At 44.9% G+C, this 21,811-nt stretch overlaps 2 protein-coding genes across 13 annotated transcripts in view; one reads left to right on the forward strand and one right to left on the reverse strand.

Moving 5' to 3' along the window:
- CASP9 (caspase 9) overlaps positions 1-14,387 on the reverse strand; it is a 30,537-nt gene extending 16,150 nt beyond the window's left edge. For 8 of the 12 annotated variants that reach the window (XM_036825722.1, XM_036825712.1, XM_036825703.1 and 5 more), the window contains exons 1-2: positions 14,198-14,369; positions 10,277-10,673 (exon numbers count right to left, since the gene is read on the reverse strand). In XM_036825722.1, coding sequence (XP_036681617.1) covers positions 10,277-10,673; positions 14,198-14,329 — 529 coding nt within the window. In that variant the 5' untranslated portion in view covers positions 14,330-14,369. Of the gene's footprint in view, positions 1-10,276; positions 10,674-10,775; positions 10,934-14,197 lie in introns of all 12 variants that reach the window. The other 4 variants (XM_036825663.1, XM_036825652.1, XM_036825621.1 and 1 more) reach the window with 4 other exon arrangements.
- A 2,346-nt stretch (positions 14,388-16,733) lies between these two features.
- DNAJC16 (DnaJ heat shock protein family (Hsp40) member C16) overlaps positions 16,734-21,811 on the forward strand; it is a 37,526-nt gene continuing 32,448 nt past the window's right edge. The window contains exons 1-2 of the mRNA XM_036858907.1: positions 16,734-16,995; positions 18,813-18,997. Coding sequence (XP_036714802.1) covers positions 18,831-18,997 — 167 coding nt within the window. The 5' untranslated portion in view covers positions 16,734-16,995; positions 18,813-18,830. The remainder of the gene's footprint in view (positions 16,996-18,812; positions 18,998-21,811) is intronic.

Below are 21,811 nucleotides of genomic sequence, written 5' to 3' on the forward strand. Positions count from 1 at the left end.
ACACACCTACTCTCTGACCAGCAACTCCACTCCCAGGTACATACCCAAGAGAAATGAGCACAATGGGCACAAAAAGACTTGCCCGTGGGGCTTTCCTGGTGGCGCAGTGGTTGAGAGTCTGCCTGCCAGTGCAGGGCACACGGGTTCGAGCCCTGGTCTGGGAGGATCCCACATGCCGCAGAGCGACTGGGCCCGTGAGCCACAATTGCTGAGCCTGCGCGTCTGGAGCCTGTGCTCCGCAACAGGAGAGGCCGCGATAATGAGAGGCCTGCACACCGCGATGAAGAGTGGCCCCCACTTGCCGCAGCGGGCGAAGGCCCTCGCACAGAAACGAAGACCCAACACTGCCAAAAATAAATAAATAAATTAATTAATTAAAAAGACTTGCGCGTGAATGATCACCGAAGACTTATTCATAATCCCCAAACCAGAAACAACCCAAACGTCCATCAACAAGTTGATGGGGAGACTTCCCTGGTGGTCCAGTGAGTAAGACTCCATACTACCAATGCAGGGGGCCCGGGTTCAATCCCTGTTCGGGGAAGTAGATACTGCATGCATGCCACAACTAAGAAGTCCACATGCCGCAACTGAGAAGCCTGCATGCCACAACTAAAGATTCCGCATGCCACAACGAAGATCCTGTGTGCCACAACTAAGACCCAGCACAGCCAAAATTAATCAATCAATTAATTAATTAATTAATTAAAAATGATAAGTAAGTACTAGGGATGTAATGTACAACATGATAAAGATGATTAATGCTGCTGTATGTCACAAATAAAAGTTGTTAAAAGACTAAAAAATAAAAAAACAAGTTGATGGGTAAGCAGACTGTGATACAGCCATACAAAGGGATACCACAGAGCCTGAAAAGGAATGAGTCACATGCAACACCATGGATAACCGCAAAAACACCAGGCCAAGTAAAAAAAAGCCAGCAGAGTATATATGGTGTGATTCCATTTATGTGAAATTCTAGAACAGAAAGACATAAGGAAGCTCCAGGTCTGCTCCCTCTCTGTGGAATCCATGGAGCCAGCACACAGTAGGTCCTCAGGAAATAGTTGAAGAATGAATAAATAAGTAAAGATGGTCATTTTTCCTTCAGTATCAAAAGAGTTTTCATTTCAACTAGCAAGAAGCCAACTGGTCACCAGCCTACAAGGTTACGGGACTTTTTCTTTTTTAAACAAATAGAACACATTGACCATCTCCAAGTCACACTGGAGACTATTCTCATGATCCAACTATGGTGCCATTCATTGCTCAGAGCGGGCCTGGACCTTGTTGGGAACTATTCTTTTGCCATGACTGCTGAGCCCATGTGCCACAGCTACTGAAGCCTGTGTGCCTAGAGCCTGTGCTCCGCAACAAGAGAAGCCACTGCCAGAAAAAGTCATGCCAGAAATGCATTTACATTCCATCTTTTAAATTAGAAATGGTTTTACCTAGCTTGAAGACTCCTATTAGACCACAGACTTAATTCTTTAACAACTGCTCATTTCCAAAATTCCACTGCACCCCAAAAATATACCATTATCTACAACTGAAAAATGTATTCATTTCCTGAATTAGCAGTAATGATCCCTAAAGTGAGAGAGTAACATCATCAAAATGGCAGAATAAGAGTTTTCTACCACCTTCCCCCTCCCAAAGAACACCAATTTTCACAATCACCCATGGACAAGAGTGCCTTTGTGGAAGTCCAGGAGTCCAGCAGAGAAGTTCCAGTACACCATTGGTGCAAAAATCCAATTATATAGGACACATTGAAGAGTAAAGACTGGAGGAGGTTACGCCTTCTTCAAATGCAAAGACAGCGACATAAGACTTTGAGGAACATGAAAAATCAAGGAAATAAGATACCACCAAAAGAATACAGTAGTTTTCCACAGTAACTGACCCCAAAGAAATGGAAATCTATGATTTGCCCAATAAAGAATTCAAAATTGTTGTTTTAAGGAAGCTCAGTGAGCTATAAGAAAAGACAGAAAGACAATTCAACAAAATCAGGAAACCTATACACAAACAAAATGAGGAGTTTAACAGAGAGATGGAAATCTTAAACACACACACACACACAGAAACTGTGGCGCAGAAAAATACAATGAATGAAATGAACTATGCAATAGAAAGCATCAACATCAGACGTGACCAAGCAGAAGAAAGAACCTGTGTAGAAGACAAGTCATTTGAAATTACCCATTCAGAAGAGGACATAGAAAAAACAATGAAAAAGAACGAAGTAAGCCTATGTATGTAAAGCCTGTAGGATATCATTCAAAGAAACAATCTATACATTATTGGAGTCTCAGAAGAAGAGAGGGACAAAGGGGCAGAAAGCTTATTTAAAGAAATAATGGCTTAGAACTTCCCAAATATGGGGAGGGATTTGGAAATCCAAGTTCAAGAAGCTCACAGATCCCCAAACAATTTCAACCCAAAAAGATCTTCTCCAAGACACATTACAATGAAACTGTCTAAAATCAACGACAAAGAGAGAATTTTTAAAGCAGCAAAAGAAAAAAATTCCTCACATACGAGGGAACCACCTAACAGCTATCAGCAGACTTCTCAGCAGAAACCTTGCCGGCAAGAAGAGAATGGGATGACATATGCAATGTGCTCAAAGAAAAAAAATTGCCAGCCAAGAATACTTTACCCAGCCAAGCTGTCCTTCAGAAATGGAAAGACTTTTCCAGGCAAACAAAAGCTGAGGGAGTTCATCACTGCTAGACCTGCCTTACAAGAAATGCAGAAAGAAACTCTTCAGGCTGAAATGAAACATGCTAATTAGTAACATGGAAACACACGAAAATATAGAACACACTGGTACATAGTCAAAATTAGATACTCTAATACTGTGGTGGTGGAGTGTTAATCACTTAACTCTAGTATAAATGTTAAAGGACAAAAATATTATATATAACTATTGCTATAATAATTTGTTAATGGATACACAATATAAAAGATATAAATTGTGACATCAAAAACATAAAATTGGAATCGACAGATTCAATGCAACCCCTATCAAAATCCCAACAACATTTTTCACAGAAATAGAAAAAAATCCTAAAATTTATATGGAACCACAAAAGACCCCAAATAGCTAAAGCAATCTTGAGAAAAAAAAGCAAAGCTGGAGGTATCACATTCCCTGATTTAAAATTATACTACAAAGCTACAGTAATCAAAACAGCATGAAAAAAAAAAAAAAAAACAGCATGGTATTGACAGAAAAACACACAGATCAATGGACCAGAACTGAGAGCCCAGAAATAAAGCCACATATATATGGACAATTAATTTATGACAAAGGAGCAAAGAACATACAATTGAGAAAGGAGAGTCTCCTCAATAAATAGTGTTGGGAAAACTGGATATTCACATGCAAAAGAATAAAATTGGACCCCTACCTTACACCATTCACAAAAATCACTCAAAATGGATTAAAGACTTAAATGTGAGACCTGAAACCATAAAACTCCTTGAAGAAAACACAAGACCTTAACACTGGTCTTGGCAACGACTTTTTGGGATATGACACCAAAAGTACAAGCAACAAAAGCAAAAATCAACAAGTGGAACTACATCAAACTACAAAGCTTCTACACAGCAGAAGAAAAAATCAACAAAATGAAAAGGCAACCTACAAAAGGGGAGAAAATATTTGCAAACCGTATATCTGATAAGGATAGATATCCAAACTATATTAAAAACTCATATAACTCAATAGCAAAAAACCCAAATAATCCAGTTTAAAAATAGGCAGAGGAACTGAATAAATGGCCAACAGGTACATGAAAGTTGCTCAACATCACTAATCAGAGAAATGCACATCAAAACCACAATGAGGGCTTCCCTGGTGGCGCAGTGGTTGAGAATCTGCCTGCCGATGCAGGGGACACGGGTTCGAGCCCTGGTCTGGGAAGATCCCACATGCCGTGGAGCAACTAGGCCCGTGAGCCACAACTACTGAGCCTGCGCGTCTGGAGCCTGTGCTCCGCAACAAGAGAGGCCACGATAGTGAGAGGCCCGCGCACCACGATGAAGAGTGGCCCCCGCTTGCCGCAACTGGAGAAAGCCCTCGCACAGAAACGAAGACCCAACACAGCCAAAAATAAATAAATAAATAAATAATAATTAAGAAAGCAACTTTAAAAAAAAAAACCACAATGAGATATACCTCATACCTATTAGAATGGCTATTATTAAAAAGACAAGAGATAACAAATGTTGGCAAGGATGTGGAGAAAAGGGAACCCTTGTGCACTGTTAGTGGAAATGTATATTGGTATAGCCACTATGGAAAACAGTATGGAGGTTCCTCAGAAAATCAAAAATAGTAATACTATATGATCCAGCAATTCCAGTTCTGGGTATATATCCAAAATAAATGAAACCAGGATCTTGAAGAGCTATCTGCACCCTCATGTTCACTGAAGCATTATTCACAATAGGCAAGACATGGAAACAACCCAAGTGTCCATGGAAGGATGAATGGATAAAAAATGTGGTATATATACAATGGAATATTACTAGGCCACAAAAAAGAAGGAAATTCTGCCTCTTGTGATAACATGGATGGACCCTGAGGGCATTATGCTAAATGAAATAAGTCAAACAGAGAAAGACAAATACTATATGATCTCACTTACATGTGGAATCTAAAAAAGCCAAACTCATAGAAACAGAGTAGAATGGTGGTGGCTAGGGGCTGGGGAAATGGGGAGATGTTGGCCAAAGGTACCAACTTCCAATTTTAAGATGAATACATTCTGAAGATCTAATGTAGAGCATAATGACTATATTTAACAGTACTGTATTACATAGTTGGAAGTTGCTAAGCAAGTAAATCTTAAATGTTCTCATGACACATACACAAAAAGTGTTAATTATGTGAGTTAATGGGTGTGTTAAGTAGCCTTATCGTGGTAATCGTTCCATAATATATCCATGTATCAAATCATCACCTTAAGCTTACACAATGTTATACGTCAATTATATCTAAATAAAGCTTGAAAAATTTTTTTTACTTTTTACTTGAAAAAAGAGGGGGACTTCCCTGGCAGTCCAGTGGTTAAGACTCCACGCTTCCACTGCAGGGGGCAGGGGTTCAATCCCTGGTCGGGGAACTAAGATTCCACGTGCTGCATGGCGTGGCCAAAAAAAAAAAAAGTAAAAAGTAAAAAAAAATAAAAATAAATAAAAAATAAAATAGAAATAAATAAAAATTTTTAAAAGGTACACAAAGCAAAATGGTTGCTCTTGAGAGGTCCATAGGCTACAGGGGCATGTAGAAGGAGTAAACGGACAAAGGTACCAAAAGAAAGAGGTAGGGAAGGCTGCAGGCAGCGGTCACAGCACTAACAAAGGCAGGGAGGGGTACGAGAGCATGGCATGCTTGGGGACCCTCACAGAGGATGACATGGTCAGATGTACCATGCGTGAAAGCCATTTTTCCTGAAATGACAGCTCCCGTGGCAACAAGAGGCACACATGGACAAGTGTGTGTGCAAAAGAATCAGTCATAGCCTGAGCGTCACTGGGCATGTGCCCATGTCTCCAGCACAAAGAGAAGGGGGGAAGCACACCCTCTCTGCTGCCCAAGGGAAGGAGGGAGGGGCAGATGTCCTAGCGCTGGCCCTTGGCAACTCAGAAATCACAGAAGGAAGCCAACCAGCCTGAGTGGTCACCCAAGACAAGGCCCCGTGTGAAGTCCTTTCCAAGAATGGCTTCACTGACTCCTCGGAGCAGGCCTTGCGGCTGCGAAGGACTGTCATTTATCCCCAGCTGCCAGAGGGGAACCGGAGACTCAGAGAGCTTGACTGTTAATAGAAGGTGAACACAGTCACCAGCTCCATGGTGAAGGGGCCAGGAGACCAGGTAGGGCTAAAAAGCCAACTTTCAAGAAAGTTTTAGCCCAGGTAAGTAGGTAGAGAAGGCCAACATGATGGCCAATTTTATGTTTATGTGTCAGCTTGACTGGACTACAGGATGCCCAGATATTTGCTTAAACATTATTTCTGGGTGTGTCTGGGAGGATGTTTCTGGATGAGATGAGCATTTCAATCTCCAGAATGAGTAAACAGATCGCCCTCCCCACGGTGGGTGGGCACCATCCAACCCGTTGAGGGCCTGAATGGAACAAAAAGGTGGAGGAAGGGAGAAGTCACTCACTCTCTGCCTGACTTTGAGCTGGTCATGGGTCTTCCGCCCCCAGACTGAAATGTACAGCATCAGCTCTCTGGTTCTCAGGCTTCTGGACTTGGACCAGAAATGCACCGTGGGCTTTCCTGGGTCTCTAGGAGAGCAGATTGTGGACCTTTCAGCCTCCACAATCACGTGAGCCAAGTCCTTATAATAAATCTCTTTATACATCCCTATATCTATATTCTGTTTCTCTGGAGAACCCTGACTCATGCAGCCACCAACAGCTCTCCCAGCCCGCCCCCTGCAAGCGGTCCTGGCTGAGACAAGCAGTGACAAACAAGGCATCATGTCCAAAACTAAGAAAGTTAATTCCATTCTGAAGGAAAAGGCATTTCCCACCGAACATCAAAAGACAAAGCCACCCACTCTGGTAAGTCCCCCAAAGCACTGTATTCAATTTCTTTGAGGCACTAACCACAGCGGTGATTAAAGACCCAGCTATGCAGGCATGGATTGAATGTCTGACCCTCCCATGTGAAGGCATGGACTCTGCAGCTTTGTTTAATGCTGCGGCCCCAACACCAAGCTGACGCCTAGGTCTCAGCAAGTACTCAGTAAATATCTGAGTGAACTAATGAGTAAATGGCACAAAAACAGGGACAAGAAAGAGAATGAGAGAATTAGTTCTTTATGGGGCAGTAGACGGAGTGGATCTGGACTTTGGAGCCAGAGTCCCTGGGTTCAAATCCCTACTCTACCACTTACCAGCTGCGTGACATTGGACAAGTTATTCAGTCTCGGGGGCTCTACGGTTCCCATCTGTATTATGGGATAAGAGGAGCAACTACCAACCTCACAGGGCTGCGGTGATGCCTCAGTTCATTAGTACATGTGAGGTACATAAAACCCGACACATTTGACAACTTAATAAAAGTGAGCTTAGCTATGATTATTATTAACACTCATACTCCAGAGCAGTACGTATATACAACCCCCGCACTCTTGACATTTTAAGCCAGATTATTCCTTGTTGAGGGGCCGTCCTGTGCATTGTAGGATGTTTAGCATCATCGCTGGCCTCTACCCTAGATGCCAACAGCACTCACCCACCCTCAGTCGTAACAACCAAGTATGTCTCTAGACATTGCCAAATGTCTCTTGGGGGGAGGGGAGATCGCACCCCCGCCTTGAGAAACCTTGACCTAGAGCACACTTTCCCATATTAACTTATTAAAGGCTCTGAGAAGTCCAACTGGTGGCCTTAATCCTACTCATCCACTGGTATGACTACAGAACTCTTCCTTTGTGGGTCACCATGAAACCTACCTTGGGAAATATTCCTGTGCAGTACTTAGTAGCCTCTGGCCCAGCACCTAAAAGGGACATCCTTCAGCAGATCATGGGTAGATGGGGCAGTCGCTCTATTAAGCCAGGAGACCAAGGCCCAAGTCCTAGCTCTGACCTTGAACTTGCTTTGTGACTGAGTTGTTCTCAGAGCCCAGCTTCCTCCCCTGTAAATGAGGCGTGATAACAGAGGAGCTTGCCCTGTCTACCACTGCACAGAGTTGTTCTGATGACCTGAAAAAGCACTGTGTATCAATATATACATTTTAAAGTGATCTTATTATTGTTATTATCATTTACCCTTCAGATTTAAGCTCCCACTGGGAAAAAATATTCACAACAAACAGGAAATAAAATAACTCACACAAGACCAGGAAGCTTTAAGTCAACACTGTTGGCCCTAAATGACTCAAACTGACATTTCCCCGAACAAGATAGCAACAGTTGGACTTTGTATTTTGCCTCCCTCCCTAATGGTGGAATAATAATGCACATGAACAATTCCAGAACTGGTCTTCTTCCCCAGACCCTCAGTATGTATGTTTGTTTCTCTGCGTTAATGAGTCATCCAAAATCATGCAGTTATTCAGCACAGAAAACAGATACCACTTTTTGCCCATCACATAGGAAAAAATGTTAATACTCATTGTTGGCAAGAGTGTGTGAAAATGGTCTCCTTCATTCACAGTTGGTGTGATTATAAAATGGCATGTTTTTGAAGTCCAAGTTGGCAGCATCTATCAGATGGGAACATGTACACTTTAACCCAGCAATTCCATTTCTAGAAACGTATCCCCAGTCGGAGATAGATGAACATGCAAGGCCACTGCAGAAACAACACAAATGTCCATTAACAGAGGGTGGATAAATGAAATACAGCGCAAAGTACATGTGAGACCATACAGCGGAGCAGACAGTGGGGAAGCCTGGACTGCAGTCCTGTTTCCACATCTCACTAACTATGTGATTTGGGGCAAGTCATTTCTCAACCTGTCACTCACTTTGCTCAACAGTAAACTGGGGAGTTCCCTGGCGGTCCAGGGCTAGGACTCTGCACTTTCACTGCCGTGGCCTGGGTTCAATCCCTGGTGGGGGAACTAAGATCCTGCAAGCCAAGCGACGCAGCCAAAAAACATAAACAAAACAAAACAAAACAAACAGTAAATTGGGAAAACTGTAGCACCTACCTTACAAGAGAGTTGGTAAGATTAAATTAAATCATTTATTGAGGGGACTTCCCTGGTGGCGCAGTGGTTAAGAATCCGCCTGCCAATGCAGGCGACACGGGATCAAGCCCTGGTCCGGGAAGATCCCACATGCTGCGGAGCAACTAAGCCAGTGTTCCACAACTACTCAGCCTGCGCTCTAGAGCCCGCGAACCACAACTACTGAGCCCAAGTGCCACAACTACTGAAGCCCGCACGCCTAGAGCCCGTGCTCCCCAACACAGAGAAGCCACCACAATGAGAAGCCCGAGCACCGCAACGAAGAGTAGTCCCCGCCCGCCACAACTAGAGAAAGCCCACGTGCAGCAACGAAGACCCAACACAGCCAAAAATAAATAAATAAATAAATATAATAAATCATTTATTGAGCACTCCAAACAGCGCCTGGCAAAAAGTAAGCACTCAGTAAGGTTAACCATTACTACAATTATTATTATTAGCATCCATGCAATGGCCCACTAGGCATCCATGAAAAAGGATGTGCTGGATCTCCACGTGCTGCCATGGAAACGAAGCCCTAACAAAAAACCACATGTCCATCAACAAGAGATGGTTAAATAAATTGTGGATGATTCAGAATAAGAACTACCTTGTAATGAAAAAGAACTAACTACTGATATGCACAACCACATGAATGAATTTCACAAACATAATGATGGCAAGAGAAGCCAGACTCAAAGAGTACATAGGATTTCATTTATATTGAAGTTTAAGGACAAGCAAAAGGGATCTATGACAACGGAGCTCAGAATAGTGATTCCCTTGGATGGGGTAAGAGTGGGAATAGACTGGAAAGAGGTACAAGAGAGTGTTATAGGACACCAGAATGTTCTACGTCTGTTTTTTGTTTTGTTTTGTTTAAATTCCTTAAGTAGAAAATACAATTTTTTTAATTTTATTTTATTTCTTTAATACAGCAGGTTCTTATTAGTTATCTATTTTACACATATTAGTGTATATATGTCAATCCCAATCTCCCAATTCATCTCACCACCACAACCCCCCACCACCCCCATAGAATGTTCTATGTCTTCATGATCTGGGGTTTGGTTATCTGTGTGTACACATAGGTAAAAATCATCCAGCTGCACTCTTTGGATTTCTGCATTTTACCAGATGCAGCTTTGTGACCTTGGGTGATGATTTAACCTCCCTGAGCCTCAGTTTCCCGTGCCTTGCACGGTTGTTGTGAGGGAAGGAGGTAAGGGTATGTACGGTGCCTGGCAGACTCTTAACAGGCAGCTGCCTCCCTCCTGCCCCCAGGCCTGGGCTAGTCCACACCACCCACCTGGACCCAAAGGCAAATCCTAAACAACAGCTTGATCTGGAAATACTGATCAACACCTGCAACATCCAAAACAGACTTCAACACGGGCTTTTCAGAGCAGGGGCTCTCCTGAAGACCTACCAGAACAGTCCACCCATCCCCTACGAGTACTCAGAAAGACAACACCAAAATTAAATTAAACCTCACCCTACCCAGCTGTACCACTGGTCACTCCTCAATGACCGCTCAGTACACCCACCCACCACCCACTCTTGGTACTCACGGATTTCACTGAATCCTCCAGAACCAACGTCCACTGGCCTGGGTGCCTCTGGTCTGAGAACCTCGGGCCTGAGCTTGGCTGGCCAGAGCTCCTCCGGCCCCAGCACCACTGGAGCGAGTTTTCCTTGGCTCGGCTGCGATGGGTCCTGCTTCGCCACTCTCAGCTCCTCTGGTTTGAGGCTCGCTGGTCCGAGCACCACAGGCTTGAGGTCCAGGGGTCTGATGGCCTCTGGATCCTGCTTTGCTGCTTGTCTACTGGTTCTCAGTAGCGAAGCCAGCGTGTCCTGGCCTGTGTCCTCTAAGCAGGAGATGAACAAAGGAAGGGCCTGACTCCCTCGGGTCTCTAGATCTAGGATCAGCTGCCTGGCCTGATCTCGCCGAGACCCAGAGCCTGCCTGCTGTTTGGAAAGAAAGACATGGCACTATTATCCACGTGCCTTCCTGTGAATCTCACCCTGTCCCCCCATTCCCCATCTACCTAAGTCTAAACAATCAGGCACCTCCACAAACATTGAGCCTGTAGTTGCACTGAGTGTGTGCCACCTGCCAGTCTTTATCTCTTCAATCAGTACGTTGGAGGTGTCTGCGGTGTGCCCAGCACTGTGCCAAGTGCTGAAAATGCAGCAACAAAGCGTCGCAGTCTTCAGGGACCAAACGTCTAGCGGGGGATGTGAACAGACACATCAACGACACAGCAAAGAGAGAAGTGCCAGAAGGGAAAGGACATGGGGCTGGAAGGGTACAGGGGCACTCAACTCAGCCTTGGGGCATTAGGGAAGCCTCCAGGAGGGGCTATCTTAGCTGAGACCCCAGGGAACATTAGGAAGTGAGTAGTGAATTCAGAGAAATGAGACACATAAGGGGGGAGACAGAGAGAGGAGACCTCTGCACCATTGTGTCAAGAAAGCTGTGGAAGCCACTGAAGAGTTTTAAGAAGGGAGTGACGGGGACGTTCCTGGTGCGCCAGTGGCTAAGGCTCCGTGCTCCCAACGCAGGGGGCCCAGGTTCGATCTCTGGTCAGGGAACTAGATCCCACATGCCACAACTAGGAGTTCGCATGTTGCAACTAAAAGTTCCCGCAAGCCGCAATGAAGATCCGAAGTGACAAAACTAAGACCCGGCGCAGCCAAATAAATAAACAAATAAAAAGAAGGGAGTGACAGAGTCAGATGCCTTTTTAAAAATCATCCTGGGACTTCCCTGGTGGCGCAGTGGTTAAGAATCCGCCTGCCCATGCAGGGGACACAGGTTCAATCCCTGGTCCAGGAAGATTCCACATGTTGCGGAGCAACTAAGCCCAAGTGCCACAACTACTGAGCCTGGGCTCTAGAGCCCACGAGCAACAACTACTGAGCCCGTGTGCCACAACTACTGAAGCCCGCGTGCCTAGAGCCCGTGCTCCGCAACGAGAGAAGCCACCGCAATGAGAAACCCGTGCACTGCAATAAAGAGTAGCCCCTGCTCGCCGCAACTAGAGAAAGCCCGCACGCAGCAACAAAGACCTGTCACAGACAAAAATAAATAAATAAATTTATTAAAAAATTAAAAATAAATAAATAATAAAAATTTAAAAATCATTCTGGGGGCAGGGTGGACCATGGCAGGGAGTGGGCCATAGCCAAGTCAGGTGGTGGCAGAGACTTTGCAGCTGGAATGGAGAAAAGCGAGAGGACATACCAGAGAAAGAAGGAGTGGAAATTGACAAGACTTGGGCATTGATTGGGTGGACTGTGAAGTTGCAGGAATGGTCCAGGTTGACAGGTGTCAGGATGGTGGTACCAGACAAAGAGGCGGGGATCTGGTTATCTGCTGGTTGTCCTTTGAGGCCCAGCTCTGGGCAAGTTCCACAGGGATAAGACACCACCCTGTCCTCAAATATCCTACAGCAGCATGGTCCAAGAGAACTTTCCATGATGATGGAAAGGTTCTTTATCTGTGCTGTCCAATATGGCAGCCATCAGCCACACGTGGCTACTGAGAACTTGGGTCATATGACTGAGGAGCTGCATTTTTTGTTCAGTTTTAATTACTTCATATTTACATTTAAATAGCCACATGTGGTTAATGGCTCCTATATTGAATAGCACAGACCTATACTATCATTGAGAAGGTAATTCTCATTAGCAAAATTAGCTGCATGCCTACTTCTCTGCAAGTAAATCGTGGTGTTTTGGTTTCTCTCAACATTTACTGAACACTCACAGACACTGTGCTAAATGCATCACTTCATTTAGTCCTCCTCAACAACCTTAAGGGGTTAAATTACAATTATCCCCACCTTATGGATGAGAGAAGCTGAGTCTCAAAGAAAGGTGCTGCAACTTGCTAATATGTAACAAAGCCAGGATGACAGCCCAGATCCACGTGGTTCCGCCATACTAGGGGTGGCAAAATGGTGGCCCATTGTTCATAAGACATTCTTTAAAAATTCCGAATTTGTTGCTAACATTTTTTTTTTTATATTGGAGTACAGTTGATTAACAATGTTGTGTTAGTTTCAGGTGTACAGCAAAGTGATTCTGCTATACATATACAGTATCTATTCTTTTTCAAATTCTTTTCCCCTTTAGGTTATTACAGAATATTGAGAAGAGTTCCCTGTGCTATTTTTGCTAACATTTAAAATCAGGGAACTCGACATCAAAATCAAGATTTCCAGCTTCTCGGGAATTCCCTGGTGGTCCAGTGGTTAAGACTCCGCGCTTTCACTGCCAAGGGCCTGGGTTTGATCCCTGATCAGGGAACTAAGATTCCACAAGCCACACAGCGCAGGCAAAAAACAAAAACAAAAAAACCCTAACCTGGCAACACTGGGCCAGCATTCTGGTATGACCATACTCATCTGGAGCTGGGGGGCAGGGCAGAGGCTGCCCGCTCTAGTGCCCACCCATTGGGCCTCCAAGGACATTCGAGTTTATGACTCCTGTCAATGTACCTGATGACAAGGGTATGGCCTCAAGTCATTTCCACTCCTCAGTACACAGCAGATGCTCATAAGACTTCTTTTAATATTATTATTCATTGGCAATTTTCCATATGATATTTATCCTATTAAAGACTTCCTCACTGGATCAGGCCAAGTTCCTGGATGATGCAGAAACTGGCCTGCAAGCAGCCCACAGGGCACTGTGCAAGGGCCTCTAGGAAGCCACACACTCCCACTGTATCTTGTGGTAAAAAATACCTCCTGTTCCCTCCTGACCTCACAGGCCTGTGGTGAGAGTCAAATAAGACAAAGACATGACAGTGCTTTTAAAGAGAACCTCAAATGTTTGACTTTATTATTCTCTTCATTACCTGCAGTAGGCCCCTCATCTCCAAACCCCTTACAAAACATAATCGTTAACTCATGAGGGGCTGGCCAAGGAGGACACGGCACAGCCAGCTACCATATGATGTGCCCTCACTCTGTGCCTGAGACTTTACTGTTTCACACCCGTTATCTCTTTTAGCCCTCAGGGCAATACTGCTGTTGTCCCCACTTCACAGCCCAGGACACTGCGGATCGAAGAGGATACAGTGTCAGGCAGTCTGACCTCCCAAGTGGGTTTCCTGAACCTCCACGTTAGAGGAGGAAAAAACAGTACACCGCTGCAGCAGCTAACGGTGTACTCTGATGGTGCAGGGCGTGGAATCGCTTTAGCAAGCCCTCGAAAAGGTGTTTGGGGTTGTTCGGTTCCTCTGGGCAATTTAGTGAGCTCGACGCCCTGCGGGAAAACGGGGTTCCCTGACAATGGTTCCCCAAAGGGAGCGGGTACTGCGTGGCACAGACGCGAGAGGAGAGGGCGGGAGCTCGGCCATTAAGTCACGGTGTGGCTTCAGCAACCCTCTCCGCGCGGCCTCGCTGTCCCCATCTGTGACCTGAAGTGTGCGCGACGCGGGAAGCTGGGGGCGCCGGCCGGGGGTGGGGTGGGGGCCGCACCTGGATGTCCTCGATCATGTCGGGGGTGAAGAGCTCGCGATTCAGCAGAGCGTCCCAGAGGGCGGCCACCTGCAGCTCACCGACCAGCCGCACCCTGCACCGCCGGAGGAGCCGCCGGTCCGCCTCGTCCATGTCGAGCAGACGGCAGAGGCCCCAGCCGCCTCTGACCGCTTCCGGGTTTCGGCCGCCGAGCCCCGCCCTCTCCCCAGGACCTGCCCCGGGACCTGCCACCGCGTTTCGCCCCGCCCCCATTTCCCCACGCCCCTGGGTCCTGCCCACAGAAACCGCCCTCGAAACCCATCCCCGCGTTACTGCACCGCCCCCAGGCCCCGCCACCTCACTACCTCTAGCCCATTCGGCTCCGTCCCCGCGCCCTGCCGCGCCCGCAGGGCGCGACCCGCTCCCAGGACACACCCGCGAATCTCCGTCACGGGCCCCTGCCGGAATTGATTGCTACTTCGCTTTCGCAGAGACTCGGAGTGGTTTACTCTTCTAGTAAGAGAGACTGTCATGCCTGGAGCCATGGTCTGTCCCGCCCCATTCGACCCCCTCCCGGGCATGATTCCCCTCTAGCCCCCTGCCCTGCCCCCAGTGAAACCATAAGTCTCCTCCCCGTGCCCAGATATCCTGGTTTACTTTGCCAAACTTGTCTCATACAACCAAGCCCACCTTATAGGTCTCCCATTCCCCTCTTCCCTCCCTCCCACCCTAGCACCTCCCACAAAGAAAATAACCGGCAGAAATCTTGTCCTCTGAACAATCAGTTTGTACGGCTCATTTCCTCGTTTCAGAAATTGCTCCTGGTCTTCCCTGGTGGCGCAGTGGTTGAGAGTCTGCCTGCCAATGCAGGGGACACGGGTTCGAGCCCTGGTCTGGGAAGATCCCACATGCTGCGGAGCGGCTGGGCCCGTGAGCCACAATTACTGAGCTTGCGCGTCTGGAGTCTGTGCTCCGCAACAAGAGAGGCCGCGATAGTGGGAGGCCCGCGCGCCGCGATGAAGAGTGGCCCCCGCTTGCCACAACTGGAGAAAGCCCTCGCACAGAAACGAAGACCCAACACAGCCATAAATAAATAAATAAATAAATATATGAAATATAAAAAAAAAAAACCTATAAAAGTGTGAGGAAGCAAGATTAAGCATAAAAAAAAATTGCTCCTATGTCAACAATATTTCAATTAAAAAAAACATTGTGCTAGCCACTTTACACTGTATTGCCTCATTTCTCCCTGACTACAATCCTACCAGGGTGATAGTCTTTTCCTCCATTTTCCAGATGTGGACGCTGGGGCTGTAGGAAGTGAAGTCACTGTTCAAGATCACAGAGGTAGTAAGTGGCAGAGGCGGGTAGGATTTAAACCCGAGCCCAACTCAAAGTCCACACACAACCGGGAATCCACTTTAGAATGTATTCTCTTGAGCAGCGAAACCTCAGCCCCATTCATTCATTTATTCCACGAATATTTATTGAGATCCTATCTGTGCCAAGGTCTGTAGAGGCACCAAGAATATAGAGACAAACAAAACAGACTTTAAAAGACCTGCTTTTATTTATTTTAGGCTGTGTCGGGTCTTCGTTGCTGCGCGCGGGCTTTCTCTAGTTGCAGCGAGCAGGGGCTACTCTTTGTTGCGGTACGCGGGCTTCTCATTTCGGTGGCTTCTCTTGTTGCGGAGCACAGGCTCTAGGCGTGTGGGCTCTAGGGCTCATGGGCTTCAGCAGTTGTGGCGCGCGGGCGCAGTAGTTGTGGCGCATGGACTTAGTTCTTCCGCGTCGTGTGGGATCTTCCCACACCAGGGATCAAACCTGTGTCCCCTGCATTGGCCAGGTGGATTCTTAACCACTGCGCCACCAGGGAAGTCCAAAAAGCCCTGCTTTTAGGTGCTTACATTCCAGTGGGGGGAGACAGATTATAAACAATATAAATAAATAAAAGATACAGTACGTTAGATAGTGATAAATGCAAAGGAGATAAGACTAAATAAGCAGAGCAGGAGGACATGAAATCTCTTTCTTTATATCCCCAAGGAACTTATGTCATTGGCTCAATGAAAGTTTACCTCACTCACTTGTGCCTCTCCTCCACCGCCCCCACCAGCATCACCATACACATATCCCTTTCCCGTGCTTAGGACAGGACCTTGTACATTCTAGAGTGGAGATTGCTTTTTGGTATATAGGATTAGGAGTCCTGGATTCTAAGCCTTGGGCAAGTCCCTGCCCGTCTCTGGGTCTCAGTCTCCCCCATCAGGATACGGTGGAGTTGGATTAGAAACGATCCCTAAGGTCCCTTCCAGCTCTGACGCTCTAGGATTCTATGAATAGGGTTAAAGAGAATAGGGACCAGCGACTGCTTCCCCACCCCAGCAACTGTTGCTAGACAAGGGCCATCTCCTGGTAGAAGTGGAAACTCCTCCCTGGATAGGGGAGGTGTTTTGGCATCCCATCATGCATCGCGACTTCGCCTCGCTAGGAGGCACGTTTTAGCCTCTTTGGTCGCCACCATCCTTTTGGATCCAGCCGGAGCGCGAGCCTCGTTCCTATGACAACCGCGCCAGGTCCACGCGCAGACGGCGGGTGGCAAGGGTCAAAACAGATTCTCAAAGTTGAAGCCCTCGAACTGTTCAGTCCGCGCCTTTGGTGCGCCGGGCCTTTAAGTATCACGTGACTGCCCTCCGGCTTGTCCCTCCTCTTTCCCCTCCCCAGGACCCGGCGAGCGCTGGTGTGGAGCGGAGGCTCTCGGCCCCGCGGAGTAACTGGAGCACGGACGCTGCAGCCGGTTAGGACGGTGCCCTTTCCAGGTAACTACTTCCCGGCGTGACGCGCGGAGCCGCAGATGCGGCGGGACCGGGCGGGCTCAGGGATCTCCCGTCAGTTCCTTCTCGTTCCCGGTCCCCTCTGGGCCCGGGGGGAACCCGGAGCCGATAGGGCCTGGCCCAGGGTTCTCTGGGGCGGCGAGGGATGCGGCTGTCTCCTGGAGGGTTGCGACCTCCGGGGGGAGCTCGAGGCGGGGCCGAAGCTCTGGGACCGGCTGCCTGGTCCGGGGGATACTGCCCGAGGGCGATAGCCTACCTGTTGGGCAGGTTGTTTCCTGCCTTGAGGCCGGCACCGTCGAGCTGTCAGCAAAAGAACACAGCGCCCCGGCACTTGGGCCCTCTAAGTGGAGGCGACTGACACAGTTGAATAAGGCACTGGTTGCACTGCATGGTAGAAGAAATAATGGCAGTAAATACCGCTTATTGGCTGCTGACCCCGTGCTCAGTAACTCCTTTACATACGTTTAACTCCCATTTTGATCTTTTCAAGGTGGTATTATTTACCCCCATTTTATGAAGGAGAACATGAGGCTTAGCAAGTTTTAAGTAATTTGTCCAAGGTCATAAAGTGGTAGAGGACAGATCCCAATGTTAGTCTGATTACGGAGTCCATGTGCTTAATTAGTAGCTACATCACCTCAATTTTTAGCGTGCTGTATGTGTTTTGTAAGAGAATAGATTATAGATTGCCTTTACAAAGAAGAAACTGGTTTGTTTTAGGATTTTATTCAGCATGCTTGCAGTCCTAAACAGTGGCATCAGATTAGTCAATTTCTTGAGGATTTAGACTCCCACTTGTCAAAATCCACAGTGTTACAGCTTTGCCTCCCTGAAGTAAGATGTCACATTAGATACTTGATCCTTAATATTTTAGTGATTTGTGAGAAACCAAGATAAATATGGCCCTTGAAAAATCATTGTGTGATATCACAAAGATCATACTCCTGGAGTGTAAATGTCCCTGCAGTACAGCACTACCTTGTTCATTAACCAGTCAGGATTATTTCCAAAATCCACAGTGAATTCAGTCACTACACTCACCAGAGTTGGAGCTTTAACATTTGAAGACCATGCCTGGTCTACGATCTTTGCCATTAATCCCCCTTCACGTAGCAAACTAAAATTTTTCTCACCACTTTTTTTCATCTGAGGTCTCCATTTATAATGACAGTATTGCTAGTGATTAAAGAACAGCTTCTTATTTTCTTGTTTGAATGGGCATGGTGAGAAAGAATAGAATTGGGGCACACAAAGTTGTAACTGCAGTTTTTTTAGAGTATTTCACTTTCGTTCTTATACTTATTTAACTCCCAAGAACATCACAACTATCTCATTTTGTAGTTTTGCACATGGTAAATCTTAAGATTTCATGAATTTGTGTAGCATGTGCTCAGTGAGGTATTCTCTAACCACATATTTTAAGTTTAAACTTTTATTGTCAGAATAAGTGAAATAGTGTATTTGAGATGTAGTTGCCTTGATTTCCCTGTGTATGTTTTCCCACGTTTGCTTATTATTTCTTCTTCTCATTCATTTTCAGTCATTTCTGAAGCTTTTCTAATACAAGGATTTTGGAGAGTTGCTATTCTTATTGCTCATCTCTTCATCTATAATCTTATTTGTGATATTCAAAAACAGTAGCAAGATTGTTCATTTAAGAAGATGTGGTCAAACAGCTTGGCACTTTTCCTGCAAAATATCTTTTGTTTTGTTTTTCATCTGTATATCTTATACCTTTACCTAGAAAGCAAGACTCTCCAGATTTCTACCACTAAAACTTACTGCCTCTTCAATCATTTCAGCTCTGGAAAGGAAGAGAAATGGAAGTGAAAAAGTTGAGCATTTCCTGGCAGTTCTTGATAGTTCTGGTTCTGATCCTGCAAATTCTGTCTGCGTTGGATTTTGACCCATACAGAGTCCTAGGGGTCAGCCGAACAGCCAGTCAGGCTGATATTAAAAAGGCTTATAAGAAGCTCGCCCGGGAATGGTAGGTGAAACAAAGAAATAGCAGTTTAAAATAAGCTAAGCAGTTTTAGCAGGAGAATGAAGCCTAAATTATGGTTAGCTTTTATTTGTCTCTGTTTCTATGTTCATTAAATATATAATATATATTTGTCTAACGTATTTTATGTGGGAGGACTTATATTCATATGATTCTAGAATTTTTAGTGATGAGATCCAAAGCCTCTGTTACTATGAAACCCCCTGTTAGGAATTCTGTGGCTTAAAGAATTGCCTTGATACTGTTCACTTATTTAATGTTAAAGTAAGTAGGAGGAAACTTTAATAAACATATATTTTTAATATAATATAAATTATATATATATATATAATATATATAGTCAAGAGTGGATAAGCTGCCCTTCCCGTGATTCATAAAGTAACTCTTTATGAGTGCCATTGCTAAAGGGAACACTATCCAGTCCTATTGTCTAGGTTATTAATTTTTAAGCTTTCAAAAAATTTTTATAGTAAGAGCTTTTTGCCCTCAACTTAGTAAGAATATTCAGGAACTGAGTACATTACTTTAAAAAATTATCACATAGAAAAATCTTAATTTTACCTGTAGATATTGTATATGCTAGGGAATAAGCAAGTGTTTGTGATTTAGCAGGATAGCAATAAATTTAAAACTTATTTTGGACAAACATCATCGGTTTCTTCCACCAATGCCTTGGACATGACAAAGTAGAAGCGCTAGGTTATATAGCTGGAGGGGAGCAGCCGGAGGAGGAAAGGATGGTGAGGACACAGGCGACTAAAGCTGGGTGAACCAACCAGAAGTAAGGAAAGACAGTTTGGGATGGGAGCCATCATCAAGTACCTCCTGCATGCTACGCTCCAGGTTCTATGCTGTTTATCTCATTTAAACCTTATAATTACCCTTTGAGGGCGGATATTGCTGTCCCTGTTTTTCGGGTGAGGAAATAGGTTCACAGTTGGTTAAGTCTGTATTACCTGTGGGTTCCATAGGTTGACCTTCTGCACCAGCAGGTAGTTTATTGCTGTTTTCTTTTTTAATCACTTACGCATCTGGGCAGAAGTGAGAGTGAGTGGGTTAGTGTCTGGGTGGGTAGGACGTTATGCAGGAGCAAAGCTGCCACGTGCAGATGACACCGCAGGCTGTGTATGACTCGTGCCTGACACCATTTTTCTTCAGTGAGAGACGCGTCTTAGTATTCAGTTGGTTGCAGTAAAGGTGAAAGATAGTATAAAATATACTTTTGAATGTTTTGAATATGTAACTATCTTAGACCATATTCATATCATGAGGAACCCAGAATTGGATACTAAAAACACAATCTCTGATTATGCATGGCCTCTTTCCAGGGACTCTACAGCCAAGTTGCTTTCTTTTCTACATCATTTCAGACTCTTGCCTCTTTGCATTTAAAGCAAAATACATAAATCTGCAATTCATAAGGTAACAACATTCTTTTAGACACAGTATGGCCTTTGAATTAATTCACAAGGTAGCAATATTCTTTTGGACAGGATATGGCCTTTGACAAAATTTGAAAGCAGAAATGATAGCTTGGTTATGTGGGATCTATTAAAATGTACAGCTTTGACTTTTCTATCTTCCAGAGCTAAAAAAGGGTGTTGTGATATTAATTAAATAAATCATATGCTTCTCCTCCTTAATTAGAGTCTCTCTAGGCATAATACGTCACCATAGAAATAAATAAACTATCATCCAACGAAAGTCTAAAATTTTACTTTACCTTTGTATTTTCACTGTACTATTATTTTCTGCTGTTTTGGCTCTGGCAGCATTTTATCAATGAAACAGTTGGTTTCATTTCATAATGGTTTCATATACAGTTGGCCCTTGAACAACATGGGTTTGAACTGTGCAGTTCAGTTGAGCCCCATGTTGTTCAAGGGTCAGCTGTACACTGACATAGCAGTTTCCCAGTTTGACTTTTCAGAATGAGCTATCACAGTGGGGAATGGTTAATTATTGAATTGGATTTGTAACCTTCCTCGGCTGTTTTACCACTTAATAGTATTTCTTACATTGCTCAAGAGCTTTCCCTTTGCTTGGTGAAACCTTTCTCTTTTGTTTTTTGAGAGTTTTATTTGGCAAGAATTTTTAGGACTTCAAGCCCGAGAGGCAGCATCTCAAGTAATCCTGAGAGAACTGCTCGGAGGAGGCGATGGGAGGAGCTAGGATATATAGAGGTTTTGCAACAAAGGGCAGGTAGTCCAGAAACCATATTAAATTACTTTTTATCTCAGAAAAACTGTTTCTCTCCCAATAATTAAGTTTTATTATAGGTACTTTTCTTTTGTCATCTACACTGGCAGAATAACTCCTCCCACCCCAAGAAAAAGGCATCATAAAATTTGATTTGAAGCAAATGGGTGTAATGTAGTCAGTCAGCTCAACAATAATTGATTTGTCTGATACTTTCCTATATTACTTTTTCTACCTTCGTTTTTATTCCCTTAAAGGTAGCGCTAGACAGCAGTAGATACCAAGTGCAGTATTTTCTTCACTTTGAAATTTAAAGGGTGTATATAATATTGTAGTCTGTGAAATGTTTCATATACACTGAAAATAGCATTGGATGGTACTTTCCTAGAGCTGATTTATCCTTTTCTAAATGTTTTCAACTTTGTGGTATCTTCCTATAATAAGGAAAACATTCCTTATAAGCTAAAACCGTCTTATGGTATCCTCCCTGTTCTTGGGCCTTGGTTTCCTCTGTTTCAGGATCTGTGGTTTTAACCCAGCTCTCAATAGTCTGTCTTTGGTTCAGTCTCCTTAAAAGCTCCTTCCTACCCTTCCCTTCTC

Source organism: Balaenoptera musculus, chromosome 1, assembly GCF_009873245.2.
Source record: "Balaenoptera musculus isolate JJ_BM4_2016_0621 chromosome 1, mBalMus1.pri.v3, whole genome shotgun sequence".
In the NCBI taxonomy this organism is placed as follows: Eukaryota; Metazoa; Chordata; class Mammalia; order Artiodactyla; family Balaenopteridae; genus Balaenoptera; species Balaenoptera musculus.